General features: G+C 39.3%; 2 protein-coding genes across 2 annotated transcripts in view; both read left to right on the top strand.

The window, feature by feature from the left end:
- The first annotated feature begins 4,525 nt into the window (after positions 1-4,525).
- Itga1 (integrin subunit alpha 1) overlaps positions 4,526-27,742 on the top strand; it is a 132,491-nt gene continuing 109,274 nt past the window's right edge. Inside the window, exon 1 of the mRNA XM_090331957.1 lies at positions 4,526-4,945. Coding sequence (XP_090188083.1) covers positions 4,885-4,945 — 61 coding nt within the window. The 5' untranslated portion in view covers positions 4,526-4,884. The remainder of the gene's footprint in view (positions 4,946-27,742) is intronic.
- Pelo (pelota mRNA surveillance and ribosome rescue factor) lies at positions 18,083-24,502 on the top strand. Its single transcript, XM_090331956.1, has 2 exons — positions 18,083-19,110; positions 19,446-24,502. The coding sequence occupies exons 1-2, from the start codon at positions 18,385-18,387 to the stop codon at positions 19,875-19,877; spliced, it is 1,158 nt and encodes a 385-aa protein (XP_090188082.1). The 5' UTR covers positions 18,083-18,384; the 3' UTR covers positions 19,878-24,502.

The following is a 27,742-nucleotide window of genomic DNA, read 5'->3' as shown; positions in this document are numbered from 1 at the left end:
AGACTTTTTTTCCCTTATTTTTTTTGTTAAAGACAAAGGACATTTCATCATGTATGTGTTTAGTGGCCTAGTCCCAATGCAAGAAATGCATGTCCTCTTGATTTCATTTATTAATGAATTATTTACTTGTTTCAACTATGGGGTGTTACAGCCAAGTATTATTTAATTTTTTAGAGATTAGTTGAGGGAAAATAATGAAATCATCCAGCTCTAACAATTGTAGAATTACTTGAATACATCATGCAATAAAGTTTCATAAACTCATATTTTAAATTAAGGGATCTGTAGTACAGCAAAAGTATTTCTGCTCATCAGTGGTTGTTATTCTGAGTCAGAGAGTGCCACGAACGGAATATTCCTGCCAGAGTACCACCCTAGCTCAGCCTCCTCACTGCAGCCCTGGTGTGTCACTCATTACTGATGTCTGCCAATAAGCCAAAGGAAGTTTCCTGCAATGTTAAGATCCAAACCTCACTAGGATTCTGAAATAAGTGGGTTTTTTTTTTCTTTTTTAGTACCAGTTGCCCAAATGTCTTTGGACAAGGTTTCTGGCACGGATTTGCTCAGGAAATAGGGCGGGAGGAACACCTATTTAGTATTTTAAGTGAAAAAACACACACATAAGAACATTACACAATAACAGAAAACAAATGGTTGGCTAGTGGTGAACTTCAAGCTCCTCAACATTTGTGACTTTATTTAGTTCATGAGGTCTCAAGGTATAACAACAAAAAGTCCTTTATACTGCTTGATTTAATGGGCTTAAAATGAAACATACCAGTGTTAGAACTGAGGACAAAGTTTTTATTTTCTGTTTCCAGTTACTAGTGAAAAAAATTAATGGACAGCAGATTTTTCAGTAGAATAACAACAGTCATACCCATTTTTTGCCACTGGAGAGCATAGCTCTAGTGTCGACCATATAAACAAAATTATTGGAGTCATTGAACCATTTGAGTTGACCATATTGATTAGCCCTATGAGCAAATATATCTTTCAGAGAGTATATTTCCCTGAAGGTCTGAAGATTGAAATTCACATTTTTAGCTTTTTGTATGTTTTTGTACAAACAGCAGCAGTTGTAGACATACCAGAAAGTCTTCATCATGGTTGAAGAGTGAGGTGAAGCCACATTCTGCTACTACCTTAACATTTATTTGAAATTTCATTCTGAACTTTAAAGAAAGAAAAACATTATACTACATTCTGATGTCTACATGAATACCCATTTTTAGGTGTCATTTTAGCATAATGTCGAAGTGTAAAGTATATATTCTAAATGTGAGGAGTTGGTTTGGAAATTTTTCGATAAACATTTAAATTCCTCTTACGATAAACTTCAAACTATAGGATTACTAACACACAGGGCTGGATGTGTCTTCCGTCTATCAAATGCCAATTTTTCTATGACTTAGAAAAATAACTCATAGCTATTGACCACTAATTGCAACCTGGGCCTTATGCCAAATGCATATAATCTGACCCACTCAGTATTCACAGTGATCTTCAGATGAGGGCACAATTTCCATCCCCATTTTAAACTTTAGAAATCTGAGGACTGAAGAAGCTAGGCTGTTTTATCCACACCATACAATCCACCTTGTGATTCCAGAACTTGAGTCCATAAATTTAACCCCAAAACAAAACCTTAGTTATTTTACTTATACTTCAGTTTTAAGGAAATGCTTTTCCTTTTTGCTGGCTAATAATCTCACTCGTTGTGCCCTAAAGTGTACTTGCCAAGTTCTCATCTGTCTTCAGCATTGTAGCATACCTCATTTTCATTCACATATCCAAATCCTAAAAGAAATAGGATCAGATCAGATCTCACCTCAAATAGGAAAGAACATTAGATAAAATTTAGCCGTTAATATTTTCTATCAAGAATACTTGTGGCGTAGAAGAACACTTGTCTAGCATGCACGAAGCCCTGGGTTCCATTCCTTGATAACACATACACAGAAAAACCTGGAAGTGGTGCTGTGTCTCAGGTGGTAGAGCACGAGCCTTGAGAAAGCTCAAGGACAGTGCCCAGGCCCTGAGTTCAAGTCCTGAGACTTGTGAAAAGAATATTTATGTAATTATCAAATAGTGGTACTAAAAGAGTTCTTGTCTTTACTATAACTCTGTTTACTCAAGGATATGTCAGTCAGAGTAAAACAAGGAAAACTAACTTGCATGACATTGATCTGTATTTAGGTTTATTACAGTTCATAAAATGTGCACCTATCCTAAAATTAATTCTCTAGCAATAGCTATTTTTCAGTTCTATATTTGCACTGATTTGACATAAAAGATATTGAATGCTGCCATCATATTTATAACAGACATGGTTTTGATGATTAAGTTTCTTAAGTCCTAATGGAGATGCAAATATTTAAATGGAAAATATGTGTTAGCCCTCATAAAGAAAAGAAAAATGTTCAGTAATTATAGCCTTTGTCATATTCTAAGTATATGTTAACTTCACATTATTTCAATGAGACATTTTATAATTTATTGTTTTCTTCCAGTGAAATGAAAACTAGTATATTTGAATAGCACACATACACAAATCTATAGACATAAACACACATATAGGTACATAGTTTTATACACTTTGAAAAGTGACTTTGTGAATACTGTTGGGAAATTTCATACTGGGTTTTTTATTGGGGGGGGGGAATGGTCCATGGAGCTTGAACTCAGCCTTGGGGCTGTCCCTGAGCAATTCAGCTCAAGGTTATCACCCTACCTGTGAGCCAAGCCCCACTTCCTGTTTTCTAGAACGTAATTGGAGATGAGTCTCAGGTCCTTTTGAGCCCTGGCTGGCTTTGAACCTTGACCCTTAGATCTCAGCATCCTGAGTACCTAGGATTACATGCATGAGCCACCACACCTGGCTCAGACTGTGATTTAAAATGCCCAAGAATTATTAAACAATTCTCTGTCACAATACACTGGAGCTTAGTGAGAAGCGGAAGACATAACTAAACTGTATATGTAGAGACAAGTTATACATAGAAAAGTCTCTGTTTGAAAAATATGAGAAAATTGAAATCAAGTGGGGCCCAAGTATTGTTTAAAGAGACTGAACTGTGATCCAATGCCAGATTGTTTTTCTAGAGTTTTGGGATTTGGTTTTTGCTTGTTTGCTCTGGTAATTTTGAAGCTTTGGCTAAAAGTACACAGTATGAAAGCTAAAAGCAGGGGGAAATAAAATTTTAATAAAATTACCAAGTAATGAATCAGCCTAAGTAAGTAATTTAGAAAAAGAATTACTTGCTATGGGTTAGAGTACTGATGTTAGATGGCCTTGAAATTTTCAGTTCTTCTTATTATATTTTCATTTCTTTTTGTTTTTGAGCCAGAGTTTCACATCAGGTTTCCCATCTCAACCTCCAACATTGCTAGGATTATAGGTGTCACCTACCACTCTCAGCTTCTTCGCCCTATTTTTTTTTTTGACCTCTATTAAGCTTTAATGCTTCTTTACCATCTTTTCCTTGAGCAGTCCTCTGGTATCCAGCCATCCCTTTCTTCAGTTCTGAACAGAGAGGCCTCCTTTGGGTGGCACTCTTGCCCTGCTTAGTTTTACTTAGGTTAGACAGATACTTGTTTGCTGAAGTGGAAGGGAGGGAACTTAGTTGCACACAAATTCACTCATCTATTCCTTCCTCTTTTGTGAAATTCTCCAGTCCTGCCACGAAGGCACCACGGCTTAAAAAAAAATAGCCAATAATTGTAGAAGCCAATGTATGAATGTATGAAAGAGACTCAAGTGAAGGAAGTAGCTCACCACTGAGGGAAGCAAACTCCCAAGCAAGTGCTTTGAGCTGTCCTCTGCACCTGGTCCCCCCAAAGAGGAGAACTTTGAACAGAACTGACAAGCAGATTTACTCAGGGAAAACAAAACAAAACAACAACAACAACAAAAAATGTGTAGCAAAAAGTAAAATAACACAGTATCCTGGGCTCTTCTAAGATTCACTTCCCAGTGTACAAACATCCTAATTAAACAAAATAGCCCACACACATTCCATTTCTAGGAGAACTGTTTCCTCCCTTCCTCTCCTTCCCTCCCCTCTTCCTCTCTCCTCTTCTTTCTCGCTCCTTTTCTTCTCCAGCCCTTCTAAGCTTGTTTCTCCTTTCCCCCTTAATCTTCTACAACCATCCAGAACCACAAATCTTTTTTTTTTTTAAAGTAAACTCTTCCTACTTGAAAAGGAGAGTCCCTAGTGGGGCGTGTGGGACAGTGAGGACGCCCCCTCCTCCCGTTAGGACCAGAAGACTTCAAGGAGAAGTTCAAGTGTCCACGGGCTAAGGAAGGGCTGTATGGACAGGTCACTTCCACAGCGGGTCTTTCTCCCCGGGTCCCAGGCAGGGCAGTTTGCCCTGGGGAAAGCAGCCTTCCTTCAAGGGCTAAAGAGCTCCAGCGTTTTGACTGCGCCCTTCCCACCCAGCCCGGGGCGCAGGGGCGTGGAGGCGGAGCCTCGGGGCTGGCGACACCCCGGGAAGGTCCGGCTCTAGCCGGCCTTCCTAGCACCTTAGGGATTTGGCAGGGAGAGCGAGCTCGTCCTCTGGATGAAAGGCAGATGTCCCTTTAAGGTTTGCTTCGCAGCCCGCGGACTTTAGCCTAAACACGGACCCGCGAAGTTGGCTTTATTTGTCCATGTCTCCGGGCGAGCCTGGGAAGCTGCCAGCTTCAGACCCAGAGCGCGATGTGGCAATCCGTCTGGGATGCGCAAACCTAGCCGGCCTCCACTGAGGCTGCGGACGAGGACCGCGGTCGGCGGAGGCGGTCCCAGTGCCTAGAGCGCACGGCGCCGCGCGGGCTCCGTCGGGTCCAGTCCTGCCCTGCCCCGCCGACCCAGCGCGCCCGGGACACCCGACGCTCCAGCAGCCATGGCCCCCGCGCGCCGCTCCAGCCCAGAGGTCGCTGTCGCCTGCTGCTGGCTCCTCCTGGGTGAGCGCTTCTGCTGTTCTCTGAGCATCTCCCGAGTGGGGCTCGGGGCGTGGGGGACGGGAGGAAGGCACCGTGGGGGGGGGGAACCGTGGGCCAGGGAAGAGAAGTGGGCGGCGGGGAGCGCGCATCCACTTTGGGCACTCCAGGTAGACTGGCCAGAGAGCCTGGAAGGAAGCTGATGCCTCTGGAGATTGGTTAACTGCTGGTGTCGCTTCAACTCCCTCCAGCCCACCAGTAAAGAGAAGGCAGCACTGAGAACTTTTTAACTAGCGCTGACTTGAGAGTCCACCATGTATTTAAGGATTCTGCTGAAGGGCTCTGTCCCTTTGGAGTATCTGGGGGTGTCGAGAGGGAGCCTGATGGGCACACAGAGTTCCTGTTCTCAGGTTGTTCAGGCATGGGAGTTGTGTTTTCTTGCTGCCTAGTGTTTGGGATGTTTTTTTATTTGTTTCCTGTTACAGAACAAGGAAAGAAGAGAGAGGTGTAAATCTCTTTGTTGTTTCAAAGTGCTATCTCTGGGTTGGAAGCCAAAAGGAAGAACATTTTTAATTAGAGAAAGGAATAGCAAGTCTGGACTCTGAAGATTTAGTAAAAGCCACGATTTAAAATGCAAAATATAGTATTGTTGTGGGTAAATATGCATTGTCTATGAATGAGACTTCCTAATCTAAACCACAGTAGAAAAAGTTATATCCAGTTTACAAGAAGGTTAAATCCGAGCATTGGCTAAGGTTGTATGCCTTTAATGTTCCACATGACTGAAGGGAAAGTTGAAATGGTGGCAAGAAGTGAGTGAAACTGGCAAACGCACGTAAGTGTACACAAGTCCTAATATGGATGATTGGATTTACTGTATTGTTGTTGTTCAGTTATTTGGTGTTTTTAATGTTGACACACTTAGTAGTACTAATTATTTTTTTGCATTTTATTAAAAAGAGGGGAAGACACCAACCAGTTTAGACCTGCTTTGGGTAATCAAGCATTGTTAAGTTTTTATGAAGATTTCTTAAACATGTGTTATTAGCAAACAGAACTGTTTTGTTTTGTTTTCACATAGTGAGGGGGAATTTAAGAGAGTTAATAATAAGCTACTGGCTTGTCATACAAACATTCTCCATTTCTCAGGAAGTGTGCAGCCCAAACAGTTATGACTTCAGAGGAACAGAGAGTGGCTTAATTGACCAGTGACTGCCACTGGCTTTTACACATACTCCACCTGGGATTCCTTTCCAGGACAAATTGTTGGTTTTGTTTACAAAATCTGAATAGTTTGCTAATGACTGAAGTATTTTGTTTTTTTTTTTTTAATATTTTTCTTTTACCAAAGAAGCTGTCTTTATATTACGAAAAGTTCCCTGAGGTTTTGACATATTACCACCAAAACATTAAAAAGGTGGGAGGAAGGAGGAACAAACCACAATTTCATATGTACATTGATATAGTATGCTTTTATAAGTCCTGGATGGGAAATGAAGGAAAACAATCCACAGGTGTTGCTAAGCTATAGTATTTACTTACAATATGAATACACATATAATTCCCTCCTGACATGAACATAAAAATGTTTTTCATTTAGAATGGACACATCCCTCACACGCTCTTTTTATATCCACATTGTTACACCACATTAAGCCTCTGAGATATGACTTCATTTATTTGCTGGTTTGTCTATCTTGTCAAACTTCAATCAGCTCTTCTTGATCAGTTGATCCTATTTAGAAATCACTTACCAACTCATAGAATCTGAGTTAATCTAGAGTTTCATCAACATATCCATTCATGGTTGCTACTACTCTAAGGACTTATTTTTACTCTGAATCCAACCTCTAATTCACTCTCTCCTGTCACTTGCATTGAATCTGAGGGGTTTTGTTTGTTGTTATTGTTTTCAGTTTTGCTTTTTCCACACCAGCACTAGGCTTTAACTCAGGGACTTGAGCTCTCACTTCTCTTTGCCCCCTCATGATTTGTGTTCTACCACTTGAGCTATACTTCTTGGCTGGTTAATTGGAGATTGGAGTTTTTAGATTTTTCTGCCTAGGTTAGCTTCGAGCTGTGATTCTCAGGGATCAGACTCTTGAGTAGCTGAGATTATGGATACTTGTCCCTGAAACTGAATTTTAAGTCATACATATACATATATATATGTTACCTCTCAGATAAAATCTAGTTATCAATTTATCTCACTTAATCCAGGCTACTACCCTTGTATCCATTTCTTAATACTAGAGTTACAAATGCATATGTTCACTGGTTGAGAACAGCATAGACTTGCTGCTTTACAGTTCTACAGTTTCTAAGTCTCACTGGTCTAAAATCAAGGAGCTGTCAGGGCATTTCTTCTGGAGGTTCCAGGAGAGAATAGAGAGGTTCCTGCGCCTTTGATTCCTGTTCTCTTTCTTCATCTTCAAAGCCATCTAGGAAATGTCTTCAAATCTTTCCTGCTGGCACTGGTTCATCCTTACCTCCTCTTTTCCAGCTCTGACACTTGTACTTCCCTAAAGATCTCTCCATTCCCACTGGGCTGTGCTTTCTACCAGCAACCCTCATTTAGGCATAACTGCCAAATCCTTTTTACCACTAAGGTAACATGCTGACAGTTTTCAGGCAACTTATCTAAGACATCTGTGGGAGCCACTACTATTCTCCCATGAGAAATTTCTTAAAGACAAAATTCTCTTTATATACATTCACATTGTTTTACTTCCTCACCATTCATCTGTTCATCTTGACACCGTAGACATGATCTTGTTGAATGCATGTAGAAGAGAATTCCACTCTTCCTTCCCTTTACCTCCTGCCATCTAAACCCCAGCCTTCAAAGTGGCCCTTAGATCAGAGTAACAAACCAACATCATCCCAGTAAGTTTCCAACTGAGTTTACAACTTCTTGTGTTAGCTTGTTCCGTAATCTATTAAACAATTTGTCAAGAAAGATGTTCTCTCTCATGTCCAAATAAAGTCTTCTTGGTTATTTTGTGGAAGTTCAAGTCCAGCATAAAACTAGTACACATACAAAAGACCTAGCTAAAGCAAGTTCCTAAAGACAGAATTTGCAGAGGCCTTAAGGGAAACATGAAAAGGTAAAAATTAGCATGTAGGTAAAGCCACAATGTGGAGAAAAGTCATGATTACTCTTAAGCCTGAAGAGGGTAACTGTGAATATGAGCTAGGCAGCGGGGTGCAGTTTGGACTAGACAGAGCAGTAGACTGTTCACATGGAGTTAAGTGACTAAGCTGAAGCCCACAAGGAAGGAGAGGAAAAATCTTTCCCTCTACTGTAATAATTTAGCCAGCATTTCCATCGACAATATTCATATGGTAGGATTCAGCCTTCCGGAGAACAAAGGTCAAGATACTAAGAGACACTGATAGCTTAATGCTGCAGTTTATTACGTGCAAGTAACTTAACATGCACAATTTTTATTTGTTTGTTTGTTTGAACCAGTACTAGAGATTGAACTCAATGTCTAGGTATTGTTCTTCAGCATTTTTCATTCAAGGCTGGTGCTTTACACTGGAGCTACAGCTCCACGTCTGGTTTCTTGGTAGTTAATTTGATATGAGTCTTAGCCAAACATGGTGGCTCAAGCCTGTAATCCTAATTACTCAGGAGGCTGAGATCTGAGGATTGAAGTTCAAAGCCAGCCCAGGCACTAAAGTCTGCGAGATTCTTATTTCCCATTAACCACTAGAAAACCAGAAGGGAGGAGCTCAGGGATGCTGCCCAGGCCCAGAGTTCAATCCTCACGACCCCCACACACACGCAAAAAGTCTCATAGTCTCCTGCTTAGATTGGATTCGAACAGCAATCCTCAGATACTAGCTTTCTGACTTAGATAAGCTTGTAAGCATGAGCCACCAGCATCTGGTTTACAATTTAATTTTACACCAAGAAGATATAAAAGTTTGCAGCTATCATCTACATTTTAGAGATGAAAAAATAAGAGAGTAAAGGTTAATATAATTTTTCCAAAGTTGTACTATGATATATTTACCAAAATTCAGCCTATTGATCCAAATCTCATGCTCTGAAATATTCATACCGGTCAGAACATCTTTGTCTTCTTTCTACCAACCCATTGTAATGCAAATATGTTGTCTCAAAGACTTTCATCAACTTCTAATTAATGATGCAAATGAGTTTATTTCCATGATTTAGGGGTATATAGTGAAATTAGATGATGACTTACGGTAATTTAAGTATAACTTAAATGAGACTGCTATGGTCCTGTCGAAGGAAAACTCAGACATGGACACACAAAAGAGTTCTTGCTGAGCAACATTTGTTTGGAGCAAAATCAAATTCAAAGCATTAATACAGTCTCAAAGGAAATTGAATGAAGGCAGTTTAACCAACCAGTCAAATGCCCTAGATTGTAGGCACTTTGATGAGTAGGAATTAATTACTGGGAAACTACAGAATTATGGGAACTTTGGAGAAACAGAGGCTCATTTCAAAAACAGAGAAATAGGTTTACTTAATGTGTCTTTGAAACAGTATTAGATATGGAAAGGTCTCTGGCTAACTCTCCAAGAAGGGAAATTTATTATCAGGGAACTGTTGGCTGCTATACCAAGAAGTAGATTCAACTGTGGTCAACCATAACTCCCAAATAATGGTGGAACAGGCTATTTGTCAAAATATACCTGTATAGGATGTTTACACCTGTCCTCTGGCTCCTTTATTTTATTGTTCTTTTTTTTAATCTCTGGCTACCTTTATCTACTAACATCTCTGGTTATTAACTATATAAGTCTATACTTAGCCCATAATTGAGTTACAGGTATTTCCTCTGTAGAAGCATTCTTATAGGCCCAGCAACAATGTTCTTCTGAAACTATTACACAGGTAATATTTTCTATTTGGAGCGAAGTCCTTTGAGACAAGGCTGAAGGTGGGGAAGAAGTCATTTGCCTCAAATAAAGAAATGATCTCCAAGGGCAAACTGTATTGTTAGGGAATGATGAGTATGGTGAAACTTACATCTAAGTCATCATCATGTTTGTACAAAGTAGCAATGAACTAATGGGATTTATTTTTTGTTCTCTGTTTACTAGATAGAAAATGAGAATAGCAATGGCTGTGTTTGCAAGCTTGTTTACCTACTTTCCTTCTGTGTTATAATGATGCTAATTGTCAATCTTCATTGTTATCTTGATTGGATTAAGAAATCTCTGAGACATTAATAAAACACATGTCTGGGTGTGTCCATGAGAGTTTTCTAGAGGAAAATTTACATCATGAGGGATATGACCTAATGAATGGTTTAATCCATTGATGGATCCAAACTTCCTGAAAGTTGGTGGAACTTCCTGTAAAGATATAGGAAGTAGGTCAATGGCCATGTGTTGGAGACTAAATACTAACAATGCTTTATCGAAGTCATTATGTGTCATTTTAATCATCAAACATTGTCAAAAATATTTTTAAAATCAAAAGAAATTTCAAAAACAAAAGTTTTGCATCTCCACGCATTCTTTATGAAGCTTAGATGATTTGGAGAGGCTCTCAGTCAGTTTTGAATTATCACTATGTTGTCTTTCAATTACAGTATGATTAGCTTTTCCCATGCCATTAACTTGCATTTCCCTGAAAATGGCTGCCTTAAAAATAAGATAAAAGTCATGATAATTTTACTTAGACAAACAGGAACATGATGTGCTTAATTTAAGTAGTAAATTGAAAATGTTATATTTGCTGAAGGGTCAGGATGTTTGACTGCATTATGAGGGGAAAACATGAAACAAGCATCCATAGTGCTTGAAACAAAGATCATGAAATAAGATTTAAGTATTTGTAAGCATTATTCAAGTTTACAACAGTAAGGGGTGTGTGTGTGTGTGTGTGTGTGTGTGTGTGTGTTTGTGTGTGGTACTGGGCTTTGAATTGAGAGCCTTGCACTCACTCAGCTAGCTTGCTTGGCTAGTTCACTGGTATTCTACTCTGAGAGCCAGGCTTCTAGCTGTCCTTTTTGTTGGTTATTTTGGATATGGAGTTTCATGGACTTTTCTGCTTAGACTGGCTTTGAAACATGATCCTACAATTCTCAGCCTCCTGAATAATCTAGATTTACCGGTATGAGCCACTGGCATCTGGTGACAATGATTTGTAAAAGTAATGTAATCTAACCCCATGTAGCTTCAAGTTATAAATGTTCAGAAAGATTATATATATATATACGATTTAGGCAAAAATTTTAGGATACTTGTATGTCTCTTGCATATTATTCTTGTGTTTTCTTCAACAGTGGTTCCCTGGGACTTACATAATCACAGATACCATGGATTTACTGAATTTTACCATGGCCCTTCTTATAGTTATTTGCTTCTTGGCTGCCATGTTGTGAACTGCTCTGCTCCAACATTCCCTTCTCACCATGATAGAGTGAAACTTAGGATCCTAGGAACCAGAACTCACAATTCCTCCCCTGAGTTGATTCTGCCTGTCCCACCTTTAACCAAAGCTCATCTAGTTATTTTGATGCCTGAGCTCTTGAGTCACAGCTTATCATTGTTGATCTTACTTCCTCTGGTTGATGCTCCTCTGTTTTTATTCCAAAACCTCCAGCCCATAAAACTGCCTAATGAGATTTAGGACTTCTTCCATTTTTATAGGTTCCTCTAAGTATTTTAATAAACTAGCTCATGTTTAAAATATTTTCTGCAAATTAAGGTTCAAATAGTTGTTTACCTACATTGCTCTTCTATGCTCTTCTATCATGTAAAATACATGTTTAAAAAGTGAAATGAAAGGTCTTTTGGAGTTGTTGCCACAGTACAAAAGTCAGAATACATAGTCTATTCAGGATAGCTTGTGAGTGGAGAATTGTACTTGAGCTCAAAGAAAGTACAGAAAAAATGTCAAGAGATGCAAATGAGTGGAATATATTCCTGTCCTCACGAATTTGGGAGTTCTCTCGGGCCCTCTATCATGCCAACTGCACTGAGAGTTGCCTCTGGCTCTTCACATAAGCAGTTTCTTCCACTGTCACTGATCCTATCCCCACATGTCATTCTCAGAAGACCCTTGGAGAAGACAGTACTCACTTCTCTAGGGACATGTGGATCATGAGTGTTTTTGCTCTATATTACAACATAGCACATGATATTTTACTCTTTAGCATTTGGAAGACGCAAGTTTTTGGGTTTTTTTTTTTTCTGAACCAATCATGAATAGTCTACAAACTTGAAAAACAATGACAAGCTCAGACTACTCCCTTTATTTATAATTCCTCATCCATGTTTATATGTAATTAAATGGAAGGTACCATGAAATGAGAAGTGCATCGTGTAAATCATGGGCCATGAAAAGACCAGCAGAGCCAATTAGAATTGTTAGGTTAGTAGATGCGTCCTTCTTACAGAGATATTGAAATATGAGAACATGGACATTTGAAACTAGTGTATCCACAGGTCAATGTTGTATTGCATTTCTTCATATATTAAAAAAAGATTTGAAAGAGACTAATGTACAAATTCCTTCCAGATATAAAGAAATAAATGATGCTCCTCCTTTTTTTTTGCCAGTCCTGGGCTTGAGCTCAGGGCCTGAGCACTGTCCTTGGACTTTCTCAAGGCTAGAGCTCTACCACTTGAGCCTCAGCACCATTTCCGGCTTTTTTCTATATATGTGATACCAAGGAATTGAACCTGGGTCTTCATGCATGCTAGGCAAGCACTCTACCACTAGGCCAAACTCACAGCCCCATCTCCTTTTTAAGTACTCTTCCAGTACTCTTAACTTTGGGATAATTGCTCACTTGACATCAAACATCCTCCCTAGTGACCTCAAACATTAACCTTTTCAATACCTACCTTTAGAGGGCATTTCAATAGAATGATAACAATAAAGTAATCCAAGAATATTCCAGCTGCACTAGATCCTTGACTCTAACTCTGGCAGACTCTGTCATAGTGATGAGTGTTTTAAACTGTGAATATACTGAAGGGCCTAATTTCAATCAAATAATTCCTGTGACCTTAAAGGAAAATCTAAAAGTCAATGAAGATTCAAAAAGAAATAAAAAAATACACACACTAATTCTAAGAATTCACATTATATCTCCAAACTGTAATTATTGCTTTATTTAAACAGTAAATCTTTGTAAACAAGGTCATGAATAGAAAAATCATTATAATTCAAATGTCAGCATAAGTGAAAAACATATTCTTTGTGTGAGTTATATGATTTCTATTCTCATATCTGCAAATATTTAAATCTGTCTAGAATAGCTAGTTGATCTAAGAATGTAAATAGTTAAGATTTTTCAGATTTTTTCATTTTTTGTATATGCATGTATTATTATCTTTAAGTAGTTGTATAAAGAAGTTGCCATTTTAACAAGCATTTTATCAATGCAAAATATGTAATTTTAATACAAATTAAAAGCTCTTCAAAATCATCTCATTGGCTAGACTTTTAGCTTCCCAGGTATTGATGTCTGAAAATGCATGGATCAGTCTTTAAAATATTTTTATGATATTTTTCACAAAAATATGATCATATGATCTTACACTGAATGAGGACACACCCATAGGAACACACACATTTTTTGACAAGATTTATTATTTATTGGTAGATTGTATTGTTTTGTTACAGTTGCAAATCAGCCTTTTCACTCAAAGGAAATGTAGATGGCACAAGAAATTCTTTAGGGGGGGGAAATCTTTTCCCTTTTCCCTTTTCCCCTTTTGCCTATATTAGCTGAACAATCTTTGCAGTCACACGTAGCTCTGTTTGTGGTAGTCCCACAGGACTTCTGCATTCTGTGGTTTGCATGTTTATTTTCTCTTAAGAAGCAGCTGCACTTAGTCACAATCAGAGGTCTAGCTGCATATGTCTTCTGTAAAGATAGTTTCCAAAACATGTACATTAACAGACAATTTTGACACCTTTCCTTCACAAGAATTATTAAAGAAAGGATAGGTTTGGAGAAACCTCCCTTAAGGGTAGTATTATTTTAAGTTTTAGAAACATTGTAAGATTGAATATGATTCTCCTATGTTTCAGAAGCCACGAATAGTTACAAAACTCTGAAAAATGAAGGAGAACCAAATGACGCCTTTCCCAAGATTATGTACTACCTGGGCTCGGTTCTAGGCATAGAAAGACAAATAGGTCATTCACATCTTCTAGTGGCACATGATCTGGAAGAATGGAAGGACATACAAAGGAGCAATATCTGAAGGATTCCCAAATTACTTTAAGAAGAAGAATGAAAAAATATCATATATTACAAAAAAGTTAGTCTTGCAAACAGATACAATATCCACCAGAAAAATCACATAGCTGGTTCCCCTGTCCTTTTCAAGGATAACTGCACTAATAACCAGATACGTAAACAGGATTTTGATCATTCAGGACCCCATGCCCGCTTACCACTGACACCCAAACTAGTCCTGACAGAATTGTAGCAGTTATCTAACTCCCCAATGAGTTTCATGACCCATTGCATACAGTTGGAATTGACCTAAATTTTGTGAAAGGCGTGCTAAAACCAATAAATATTCCCAACAAACCATCCACCAGTCATTTCTACCAAATCAACGCTGAGTGATTGTATTACAGTAAATTCTCCCTGCTCTTTTCATCATATCCATATTCAAGCCAGATATTCTTACGAGATTTGCCATAGTATTCCACCTGTCTTGGTAGTCTTATCATTTACAAAGTACCATAATCTCATCAGACTATCTGAACAATTGTCAGATGAGAGGACAAAACAAAGTAATCTATGGTATAGTGTGGAGAGTTGAGGTTTATAGATGATAAAGGATGCATCTAAAGTCGAAGTAATCCAACTTAAAATGACTTCAGGTCAAGCCTACTGATTTTTGCTGTGTAGCATTAAATTGAAATCAGCCATTTACCCCTACAATAGGCTAATGGGGGAAAAAAATCAAGTTCAAAACAGAGTATACAAAATTGAAAAAAAATATGTTAGGGTAAGAACACAAATGTTATTTAATTTCTTTAAATATATATGCATAAAGTAATTTTTAATTATAATTATTTTAATCATTTCATTTAATTGCTTGAACTCTCAGTATAAGAATTTTTCACACAGACTGTTTGCTAACAAAAGTTATAGTAAATCAATGAAAGTAAGAACTACTATTCTCTTGACTTCTGATTTTCAAGTGTATCACAAGCAACCAATTAAAAATGCTGAAGGTAAAAATACTAATTTCCTCCCCGTCAGGATATATTAACACTATATGTAGAATATATGTGATGTTACAGATATAAAGATTTTTTTGTAAAAAAATTCTAATTTAAAGTAATAGAACTAAGCTGCAGTGTTTTCTTTCAAGATTTTGCTTTTTGGGGGAAAGGAATAAAAAATGTATCTATAACGGTAGTAGTTTTTAAATTGCAAGTACTTAAGTGAATTACATTCACCAATAGCCACCACATTTTAGGGCTGATCCACTATCGTGAGCATTCATTCATGATATGGAATCAGGAGACAGTAGAGAAATACAAGGATGAATTCATTCTGAGTTGAGGAGGAAGTACAACATAAATGTTCGAATAGATATGAAGCTGGCCCTCACAGACTTGGAAGTAATGAAGTGACATGCAAAATAGGGAGACCAGTATAAACAAAGGCAGCAAAGTAAAAATTTCTTAGGAAGTATGGAGAACAGAAGTACCCGTCAACATGAACCATGGACTGTCGATGAAGTCACCAGTTGCAACTAAAACTTTTAAGGCCAGAAGACTGAGGCTCAGATATGAGAGTTTTCTTTAAATGAATTGGAAACTCAAAATAAAAGTGCCATGAAAAGCAGAGAAATAACATGCCATAAAATGAGGGAGTAAATACTAGATTATTCAGCAGTAAATTCACATCATTAAAAGTAAGTTTTAAACCATCAATATTCCAGATCAAACAGTAATCTTGTTAAAAATATTATCTGTTCAGTTATTGAAGTATATTGATTTTTATAAAAATGAGCTAAAGAGGTTTGCCTTATAACTTAAGAAAACCATCACGAGACCTTTGCAGTTCCAGGCCAGCTAGAGTAAAACAATTATCGAGGCTCCATCTCTAAAATAACTAGCAAAAAGCAGGGCTGCATGCCTGACTCAAATTGTAGAGCTCTACCCTAGCAAAGATGAGGTTCTGTATTACCACAAAACCAACAAAAGTCTATGGAATTAAGAATCAGTGGGGGCTGCCTTCAGATTCAAAAGTAGAAATAAATGTGTATTTTTCTACACATTTTCCTACAATGATGACCTCAAAGATTTCGAGAAGGAAAACAAATCAAAAGAAGAATTAAACAACTGTAGGAGGTAATAGAAACAGTATAATGTCATAGAGTTAAACTGGCTGAATTTGAATGCTATTCTATTAAAATTAGGATAATAGATACACACGGGAAAGGATAAGAAAGGGCATAGGGTGCTTGTTGAATAAAAGCCTTCTTACTAAAGTCACACTATGTGCCATTGTGGTGATCCTGCAGTTTCTTTGGAGAGGCAAGCCACTTTCTATCTATGAACACTGTGTCTAGTCCATTCCTTAAAGAAGCTTTTTTGGGTTCTGTTGGAATTGGAGGAAGAAGAGAACTTGAATTGAGTACTTTGGGAAAGGCCCTCAGCGTGAAGGGAAGATGGCTAGAAAGAGGGAAAGGGAAGGTAGGGAAAGACAGAGAAAGAAGTCAGGAGAGACAAGTAGAGATTCTATCTTTGTACTATAATTGTGAATGGGAACTTTCTTGTCCCCTGAGAATCTCTGGACAAAGAAACGTTAACATCCATACACAAAAAGTAGGAAAGATAATAAGATATGGTCAGGACTCCTCTGCTCTCCCTTGTACATTCATTCTCAAGACAAATGTTAGGCTTTTTTCCTACTCTCTGGTCTCCTTTATGGAAGAAGCAATCTTAGCTGATGGCTCAAGCCCGCAATCTTACCTATTTTTGGAGGCTGCTATCTAAAAACCCAGCTTCCAAGGCTACGCAGGCTAGAAACTTTTATCTCTAAATTAACCACCAAAGAACAGGAAACAGAGCTGTGGCTCAAGTGGTAGAATACTAGCCTTGAGCAAGAAAGCTCAGAGACAGCACCCAGGCCAATTTCAAGCCCCAGGACCCAAGAACACACACACACACACACACACACACACACACACACACACACACACACACACAAATATTTCAACTCACTTTTCCCCACACCCAAGTTCTCACCACCCACACTGCAAATTTACAAAAATGTAATTTAGAGATTTTTCTTTAAAATTAACTTTGTAGTTATTTGTTTTCTGGGATTCAGTTACAATTAGAAGTTTGGTTTACCCACACTGCCCATAACTGGTTTTTTAGCCAGTCTTTGGCAGCGAAGGTGCTAAACCATGCCACTCAGTGCCCACCCTAACATTCCAGAGATTACCGAGCTGACTGACAACTTTAGGATCTGAGGTGCTCAGGATGTCAGGCAAGCCTCTGAGCTGTCCGCCCCGGGGAAAATTCCATACATAGTTTGCAGTCTCTGGGCTCAGGGGCTGTAACATCTGGGTTAATTGGATACTGCATCCTGGGTCACTAAGTGCATGAACAGCTGGGCATGTTGCTCAGAGACCTGACCTAAGTAGCCAGTAGTTCTTAGAAACTGTCTCTGGAAATACCAGCTCCAACAGGCCTGCCATGTCTGGGTGCAGATAAGGAATGAGCAAAACCCAGCACAGGCTGGACTGTGGGGGTAAAGTCTTCACTTGTGAGAACTCTTTTCAATTTTATGGATGGATTCCCACCCATAAGGGAGTATTTATTATATATTCATATACATTAAAATACATATTTAATATTATTATAAATTACATCTTATACATGTGGGGGGGGAGTGCGCTCACATACTCGACTCCCTCAGTTCTACCCACACACGGATGCCAGAAGGGAACATTCAGAGAAGTCTAAGCTCAGCGTTCGAATAAAGCATTAGCTACCTCAAACTTCTGTGAGCTGTCAAAACTGACCTTGGTCTCCCCTCGCAGTGCGCGTGCGCGCACGCAATCAGTTGTTTCCACCTCTGCTGGGGGGGGTGGAACGTAAGGCGTAAGCGGGGGGGCGGGGGGGTGAGAAGGTTGCGCATGCGCGTTCGTTGCGTCAGCCGCTGTGGATGCCGGAACCGCGAGTCTCCGAGCGTCCGCGGTGGCCGCGGGGTTTCTCGCCGCGGGGTTTCTAGCCTCGGGTCGGCGAGCTACGCGGGTAAACTGAGGAAAGAGGGGCTGGCGTAAGTGCGCTTCTCGGCCGCATGAGTCAGAACTAGAGTGTTTCCTTCCTGCGCGCTCGGCCGCGGCCCCTGGGACCGGGACCCGCCCCTCCCCCGGCGCGGCCCGGCTTCCCTTCCTCCCGGCTCCGGCCCCGGCCCTCTTCTTTCCGGGGACCCCTCCCCTGCTTCCCGGACCCCCCCCCCCGCCCAGCCATGAAGCTCGTGAGGAAGGACATCGAGAAGGACAACGCGGGCCAGGTGACCCTGGTGCCCGAGGAGCCCGAGGACATGTGGCACACCTACAACCTGGTGCAGGTGGGCGACAGCCTGCGGGCCTCCACCATCCGCAAGGTGCAGACCGAGTCCTCCACGGGCAGCGTGGGCAGCAACCGAGTGCGCACCACGCTCACCCTCTGCGTGGAGGCCATCGACTTTGACTCCCAGGCCTGCCAGCTGCGGGTCAAGGGGACCAACATCCAGGAGAACGAGTACGTCAAGATGGGAGCCTACCACACCATCGAGCTGGAACCCAACCGCCAGTTCACCCTGGCCAAGAAACAGTGGGACAGTGTGGTGCTGGAGCGCATCGAGCAGGCCTGCGACCCGGCCTGGAGCGCCGACGTGGCCGCCGTGGTCATGCAGGAGGGCTTGGCCCACGTCTGCCTGGTCACGCCCAGCATGACCCTCACTCGGGCCAAGGTAGAGGTGAACATTCCCAGGAAACGGAAGGGCAACTGCTCCCAGCACGACCGGGCCCTGGAGAGGTTCTATGAGCAGGTGGTCCAGGCCATCCAGCGCCACATCAACTTCGAAGTGGTGAAATGCATCCTGGTGGCCAGCCCGGGATTTGTTCGGGAACAGTTCTGTGACTACATGTTCCAGCAAGCAGTGAAGACGGACAACAAAGTGCTCCTGGAAAACAGATCCAAATTCCTGCAGGTAAAACAAATAATAATAATAATAATAATAATAATAATAATAATAATAAAATAAAATGTAAAAGTTTACTCAGAGGTAGTTAAGAAGGAGCCCTTATGTATTTATAAAAACGACTCTAATCAAATCTGGGAAAAGTAAAAGAGGAGAAACCCTCTACTTATCTAGAACTGTAAATGAGATGCTGAAAAAGCCCATTTCTAGCACATTTATGTAGTTGCACTTATGCTGCTGGTGTTAAGTATGTACGTACTTCCATAGGCCTCCAGAGTTATCTTTGTGGGCTGATGAATGAATGGTCTCAGAGATTATTTTGTCTCTCATAATTGTGATTCTAGGTCCACGCGTCCTCTGGACACAAGTACTCCCTGAAGGAGGTCCTTTGTGACCCTTCTGTAGCTAGCCGACTTTCAGACACTAAAGCTGCGGGGGAAGTCAAAGCCTTGGATGACTTCTATAAAATGCTACAGCATGAACCCGACCGGGCCTTCTATGGACTCAAGCAGGTGGAGAAAGCCAATGAAGCTTTGGCTATCGACACATTACTCATCAGTGATGAGCTCTTCAGGCACCAGGATGTTGCCACGAGGAGCCGGTACGTGAGGCTGGTGGACAGTGTGAAAGAGAACGCAGGCACAGTTAGGATATTCTCCAGTCTTCATGTGTCTGGGGAACAGCTGAGCCAGTTGACTGGAGTAGCTGCCATTCTCCGATTCCCTGTCCCTGATCTTTCTGACCAAGAGGATGATTCCAGTTCTGAAGAGGATTAATGATGGAAACAATTGAGACAACCTGTCTCAGTCCGTCACACTTCCTGTCCTTTGACAGGAAGCTGTGAGAGTGCCACTTTCTGACTCATACTAGGAATTCTTATGTATTTGGTCACACTAGCTATTTTATGGTTGCAAGAAGTGTTCAGAGTAAACAATAAACTAAAAGAATAATCTCCATGTACTACTATTTATTAAGTAGGATAATGTTTACATGTTTACATACCTAGTGAGCGTACTTTCATGTTGCCGGGGGTAGATCATGACTTCATATGACATACTTTTTCTTTTTTTAAGTTTACATTGTATTTTGATTCTACGTGGTTTTTTTCCAGTGCAATTGAAGACCTCTTTTCTCTCCACCTGCTTCCATTTTTAATAGTAGTCAGATAATTAGTAAACTCGAAGATAGGCTTAACATGGAAATCATAGTAGATTTTTCTTGTTTGTTAACAAAGTTAATAAAGAGTCAGGGTGCTTTTTTGTTACCATCACTAATATTTACTGTAGAAAACCAAGATCATAACGTTTATCTACTCAAGATTCTTAAGATAATGATCATTTCTTGAAGACCTCTGTTCTTTTTCAGTGGAGAGGTGTTGGTCTTAAACTCAGGGCTTGGGTGCTGTCCCTGAAGTTCTTTACTCAAGGCTAAAACTCTCCCACTTGAAACACATCTGTACTTTTGGGTAATAAACTGGAGATAACAGAGAGTCTCAAGGACTGTCCTGCCTAGGCAATTTATCCCCTGAAACACTACTTGATTTTATTTTTGCCTTTTCAGAGTTATGCTTAATGCTTTCTTATATTTATCTATGGCACTCTGCTTTTACATTCTCAATGAATTGTTTTACATATGGAACTTGCACAGTCTGAAAGTTTGAGTAATTCTACCATTAATACATGGCAGTTCTACTCCAACACTCCTTATTGTAATCAGGATTTCTGCAAACACCTCAGTTTAAAGTATTCTTTTTCTGAAGTACATTTGATGTACATTTCTAATAGAATTTTGGAAATGAAATTGGATTTTGACCTTTTATAAACCTCACCATAAAAATTAGGACAATAATTCATTTTAGCAATAATTCATTTTGTAAAAATACTGGTTCAATGATGCCTACCTCAGAGAAATTGCTTTTGTTTTCTGTGTCTGTGTTCTTTCCTCATGGTGAAAAACGTTTGGGATTATAAACTTCCTAACTTGTTTACACCTCTTCATTTGATAGTGACAAGTGATTGTTTCATATATTTTGAAATCATTTTTTTAATGTATCAGCTTCCTAGTCTAAAAATAATCCAGATACCATTTCATTAATTTTCTATGAATGTTTTAAAATGTTTGAGTTTGTGGTGTGTGTGTGTATTGGTTCTGTGGCTTGAAATCAAAGCCTGAGAACTATTCTAGAGCTTCTTTGTTCAGTGTAAGCACTCTACAGCTTGAACCACAGCTCTATTTCTGTCTTGGTGGGAGTAGTTTATTGAAGATAAGAGGGTTACAGATTTTTCTGCCTGGGCTGTTATGGAACCATGATCCTCAATCTTTCTTCTCTAGAAATGCTGGATATTTTGTTTGTTTGGTGATTCCAATAAGGATCAAGGCTGAAAACCAGTATTTTAGACCATGCTTCAAGAAAGGGAAAATCCAGATTCTACTTGGTCCACCATCTCTGCATAATCTCATAGAAGCATTGGCAACAGCTTTTTCCAGCAGAGCTCAGAAATCTCTGGCCTTGGTCACCAGCTATGGAGAAAGTAGATTGGTAGTTTTAAGGTCTTCAATGAGTAAGCATAGTTGGCTGTACTCAACCATCTATGAGAAAGAGTCTTGGTGCCTAGTTTGAAAAATAATATGGATTCTTACTAAAAGTAAATTAATATTGTAGGAGGAAATACAAAACTAATGTGAATAAGATGAAAGGCACAGTAACTCTGTGTGTGTGTGTGTGTGTGTGTGTGTGTGTGTGTGTGTGTGTATGTGAATCCTGGGGCTTGAACTAAGGTCCTGGGGCTGTAGCTCAAGGCTATTGCTCTGCCACTTGGGTCATAGCTCCATTTCTGATTATTTTGTAGATAAAGAGTCTCACAGACTCTCCTGCCCAGGCTTAGCTTTGAATCAAGATCTTCAGATCACAGCTTCCTGAGTACCTAGGATTACAGGTGTGAGCCCTGGTGCCTGGCCTTGGTAATAACTTTTTTTTTTTGGTAGGTCATGGAGCTTGAACTTGGCCTGGACGCTGCCCCTGAGCTCTTCAACTCAAGGCTACTGCCCTCCCCTGGGCCTGGGCACTATCCCTGAGCTCTTCCCCACTTTCCGTTTTCTAGCGGTTAATTGGAGATGAGAATCTCAGGTCCTTTTGTGCTGGGGCTGGCTTTGAACCTTGATCCTCAGATCTCAGGCTCCTGAGTAGCTAGGATTACTGGCGTGAGCCACCATGCCCGGCTTAGTAATAACTTTTAACTTGTCTAAACAATCTTTGGGAATCATGAAGTTTTCTAGTTTCAGCTGCTATTGGTTAATAGCAACTAATGAACATGTGATGAAATACAGTGACATTTTAGCTCATGTTCAGCTAATGAAATTTCCCATCAGATGCTTGGGGCAAATAGAGATTTACTTTGTCCTCTAGTTGAAATAAAACTGAAGCATGCAGATTGGTTTAGGTTGCTGAACCAATTGGTTCAGGTTACTTTCCATTATTCCTAAGCTCCACTTACATGCTAAATACCTTGCTGAAACAGGAAAATCACAATTTCCAGGTTAACTTGGGCAACCCAGTGACCCTATCTAAAAATGCTAAAGGCCAGGAATAAAAGCCTATTTACGACACTGCAAGCAATAAAAAAGATGGTCTGGAGGCATGGATCAGATTGTCCTCTTTGTGTCAGCTGTGGACAAAACAGCTGACCAAAAGCTTGAGGCCCTGAGTTCAAGCCCCCAGTACCAGTAGAACACAAACACAAAACTACTCTATTGAGTGTAGAGGTGAATGTCTATAAATGCCTGCACTTAAGGTGGAGGCAGTAGACTAGAGAGTTTCAGGCCAGTCTGGGCTTCATGAAGGTACTCTTTTGGGGGAAAAAATTCAGATAAGGTTTATAAAATTCTCAATAGCTAGGTGTGTGCACCTCATATATGTAATCCTAGCTACTGAGGAGGCTGAAATCTGTCTATTGCAATTCAGAACCAACCAGGGCAGGAAAGTGCATGAGACTTATCTCCACTAGAAAACCAGAAGTAATACTGTGGCTCAAAATGGTAGAGTGTTAATCTTAAACAGAAAAATTCAGAGATAGCACTAAGGCCTAGAATTCTAGCCCCCGATAGACAAAAATGACAACAACAGAAACTCTCAACAGATACCTTTTCATGCTAATGTCATTCGAATTGGGTTTATACATTCTAGATTTAGTGTTTCAGAGAGGAGGTATTCAATATTAATGTGTGCATTGTTGATTGTCAGTTTGGAAAAGTTTATTGTAGAAATATCAAAGTGCTAAAAAATTTTAAGGAAGATAATGAAATGTTATCAAAGTGCTAAGATAAATTTTAAAAGAAGTTATCTACAAATATAAAGTTGAATATTGAAGCATACCTTATTGATTAAATTGATTGATTGCCAATCCTGAGCCTTGAACTCAGGGCCTGAGCATTGTCCTTGGGCTTTCTCAAGGCTAGAGCTCTACCACTTGAGCCTCAGCACCACTTCTGGCATTTTTCTAGGTATGTGGTACCAAGGAATCAAACCCTGGTCTTCATGCATGCTAGGCAAACACTCTACCACTAGGCCAAACTCCCGACCTGCATACCTTATTTAGAAAAGATTCAAAAGTCAGCTGGGTGCTGACTCAGGAGGCTGAGATCTGAGGATTATAGTTTGAAGCCAGCCCAAGCAGGAAAGTCCATAAGACCCCCTACCTCCAATAAATCCCTCAAAAACTGGAGATGGCACTGTGGTTCAAAGTGGTAGAGGACTAGCCTTGAGCAAAAGAGCTCAAGGGACAGTGCCCAGGCTCTGACTGCCCAGGCCTCCCAACTGACAGGGGAAAAAAAATAAAGATTTAAATCATATTTGTAACTAGGTATTAGAAAAGAACATAATAGTCATCAAGTGGCAAGTAAATTTCACATACAAATAAAAATATGTCTAAGGGCAGTAGAATGATAAGTTTAAATGTGAGAGACCATCAAAAAATGAGCAAGAAATACTAAAAGTGAAAATGCTAAACTTCATTCATTGTTTTTTATTAAACAATATTTATTCTTTTTAAGGGAATGTTCTGTAAGAATTCCAAGTATATACTCTGCAAAACAGATTATTTTCTAGAATTTAATTTCTTGGGATTGAAGGTGTGATTCAGTCCGTACAGTCGTACAGTGCCAACCAATGAGTGAAAGTGTTAGCCTCAGACAAAAAAAAAAAAAAACAAAAGAGAATGTGATTTCTGTATTTCAGTAAAATGTTAGTACAGTCTGTGGTTGAGTTGTGAAAGTCTGTTAAAACAGTTGTGATACATAAACACTAGGCAGGGAATAAGAATATTGTGAATTTTGTTAATTACACACAATTTATGAGGCTTATATTCTTTGTATTTCATAATAAATGCTTTAATTTTATAATTGATATCTGTATAGGGAATTCTTACGTTTCCTGGGGCTAATTAGTAAAGATTATAACAGTATGATAGATAAATTTGTCTCATTTTATTATCCCTTAAGATTGCCTGACATCTTTTTAGGATGTCAGTTCCATGAAAAGGCCTGTTTGGTTTTTTTTTTTTTATGCTGTACACATAGGGACTTAAAGCTAATTTGGGTTTAGGTGGCATATTAAATTCTAAACATTCAATACTGAGATAGGTGCATCTTCCAGGCTGAAAATATAAGGGAAAAATGTCTCAGCAGCCAGGTGTGGGTTTCTCATGCCTGTAATCCTAGCCACTCAGGAGGCTGAGATACGAGGATCAAGGTTCAAAAAGTTCAGCAGCCTGAGTGCCTGGCTCCCCAATGTTGATACCATTGCTTGCTTCCATTCTGAAAATGGACAATGTATAATAGAAGTAACTGTGTTTAAGGGATAGTAGGTATATTGGGAGAGCTAAAACATGCATCACTTGTCCAAAGTCACATGACTAGTGCAAGTGATAAGGTACTTATCAGGCAACTCCATTAGAAAACAGAAGAATGTTCTTCAAGTTTCTATTTGAAATAGGTCAAACCTGTGCCTAGAAATAAAGGTTACTTGATAATCTATTTATTTTGTTTATAATCAGCTAAGATTTAACCAATTTTTAATGTTCTTGTGTACCACAATTATTTAGTTATGTGAGAAAGCAGAGCATTCTTGGGATAATAATAACATAATTGAGTTTTAGAAAGTATAGGAAAGGCACCAGAAGCTAATACTTGTAATCCCGTCTACTCAGGAGGCTGAGAGCTGAAAAACCTAAGCAGAAGGCCCTACGTTCAAACACTAGTACTAGCACATAGAAAAAAAAGAAGTATAGAGAAAATGGTATATGAAACAAGCCTCTTCAGTCTTTTCCCAATTGTTTATTATTTTACGTCTATTTTAGCAAGCTTGTTTTTTTCTTTTATTTTCTTATCATACTATATTAATACATGTATACTTTGATAACTATTTACTAGGCTCCTCAAGCAGGAGCTTAGTATAATCCTCTTAGTTGTAGAGAGATGTCTTGGAAAACTTTTTTCCCTTTAATCAGCAAATTAAATTGCTTCCTGGCTATCAGGGAAGGAATAGCTATTAGATGTGACCACTGCAATCCAGGTAGACTCAAACTGCATCTCAAGGGAGCAGTATAGAAAGGGCTTAGCATATTTAGCCAGGTCTTGTGATTAACTGGTTCTAGTGAGTAACTGGCATTCACATTGACATAAAGATTGAATTACAAAAGGTGTATGCTTTTAAGTCAGGAAATATATTGTCCTATAAAATAACTTTCATCCAGTCATTATCAGCACAATTATTGTTCCCTATTGCCTGTTGGTCAAATGCACTACCAAACCATTCATCCCAAACTATTCAAAGTTAACGGTAGTTTTAAAAGTCCATGGGGCTGGGAGTTTGCCCTAGTGGTAGAGTGCTTGTCTCACATGCACAAAGACACAGGTTCAATTCCTTGGTACCACATACATAGAAAAAAGGTAGAAGTGGTGCTGAGGCTCAAGCAGTAGAGCTCCAGCCTTGAGAAAGTTCAAGGACAGAGCTCAGACACTGAGCTGAAGCCCAGGACTGGCAAAAAAAAAAAAAAAGTCCTTAGCCATCTTATACTTAGAATGACAGTCTCAGTCACAGTTTTAAATAACCTCAATTTAAAAAACTCAAATATTTGCTGCAGGAAAAATTCTTGCTTAAAAAAAATTCCAACAGAATTTAGTTGTAAAATGTATTCAGAGGTGGGAGGTCCCTCTGTGCTCAAGTCTTAGTTCCAGAAGTTTTATGTCTGGAATTTTTCATCAAGTCCCAGTGTAAACATTGACTAGAACTTTTTGTTTGACACCATTATGAAAAATTGTTCTGCAGATAAGAAAAAAAGCCAAAAACATTTTAATCATGTGTTTCAGCTCATTTAATTCTTTGACCATAATTTATGGTTTATTTTTCCCTTCTGAATTGTATTTGTGTCCCTGTGTTTTAATGAAGAAGAAAAGTTAAGTACACTTCAGTAGGTGGATCTGAGTCATTTAGAACCTTAAAAGGTTGTAAAGCAGAAGGGTGCTTTCCTATCATCTGAACTACTTACTTCACAATATAGCTGAACCTGAGACAGAGAGAATGTCATACATATAGTAAGTTTGAGTTTGACTTATCACATTCCAGTTTCTTCCATATTTTCTTGTCATTAATACATAGTAGGCTATTGGATAAACAGACAAGGAACAATGTAAGATTTAACATGTTTTAGTCCCTCATAGGTAGCAAATTCTTTTTTGTCTTAGGGCAGAGCAGTTTTCTCTCTGAGTAGTGCTACAGATACCCAGACCCAGCTCTGAAGTCTAACTGTCTATTTCCTAGAAGATCCTTGGTCTTATTCTACGTGACATTTTTTCTGAAAAAAAAAAAAAAAAAAAGTTAACATCAAGTGTTGCTCCTCCCAGTCCCGAGAAATCCAAATGACAGTGAAGACCACAGTGGCACCCTCAAAATAATTGCACACAGGATGGGAAGGAAGATAATTTAGCAATACCATTGCAGTCATCCCAGGAGCTTGAGAGCTCAAAAGGGGCTGCTGACAGCGTGGCTTAAGGGTGGACATGCTACCTGAGCTGAAACAGTAAATTTCCGAAGCTCACTCTGCTCTTCTGTGCTATAAGGCAAAGGCCCCTGGGAGCATCCTTCTACATCCTCACAGCTTTATTTAATTGTGGTTTTTCAACTTGAAGTGAAAAAATGAATTATAGAATTCATGGAGGTAGGAAGAACTGAAAGAAAAATTATCCCATCTCATCCAATGTAGGTATGTATGTATCTTTGAGGCAATACAAAATAAATATTTTATAAATATATTTGTTTCTAATTATAAAATATAATCATGATTATCACTCAGACCTAATCTCTTTTCTTCAGTTTAATAGGTTTTACTATTAAACCTTTCCCTATCTTTCTCAAAATCATTTTTATTCTATCTCTCACTGGTATGGTTTGTCCACGTTGCAATAAAATATGATGGAAAACAGTGTGAGTTAGCAAAAATATGGATAATCAGGGCTCTTATTTTCTTAAAATTTTATTTTGGAGGCCAGGCACGTATTCCACCAGTTGAGCCAGGTCCTTAGGCATTTAAGACTTTTCTATAATGGTTTGTTGTAGATTTAAAGTTCTTATTAGTAGAATTTCAGT

This window comes from Megascapheus bottae, chromosome 4 (genome assembly GCF_031878675.1).
Source record: "Megascapheus bottae isolate mThoBot1 chromosome 4, mThoBot2.hap1, whole genome shotgun sequence".
NCBI lineage: Eukaryota > Metazoa > Chordata > Mammalia > Rodentia > Geomyidae > Megascapheus > Megascapheus bottae.
The sequence above is the reverse complement of the archived record's forward strand: the minus strand, read 5'-3'. Positions and strand labels throughout refer to the sequence as shown.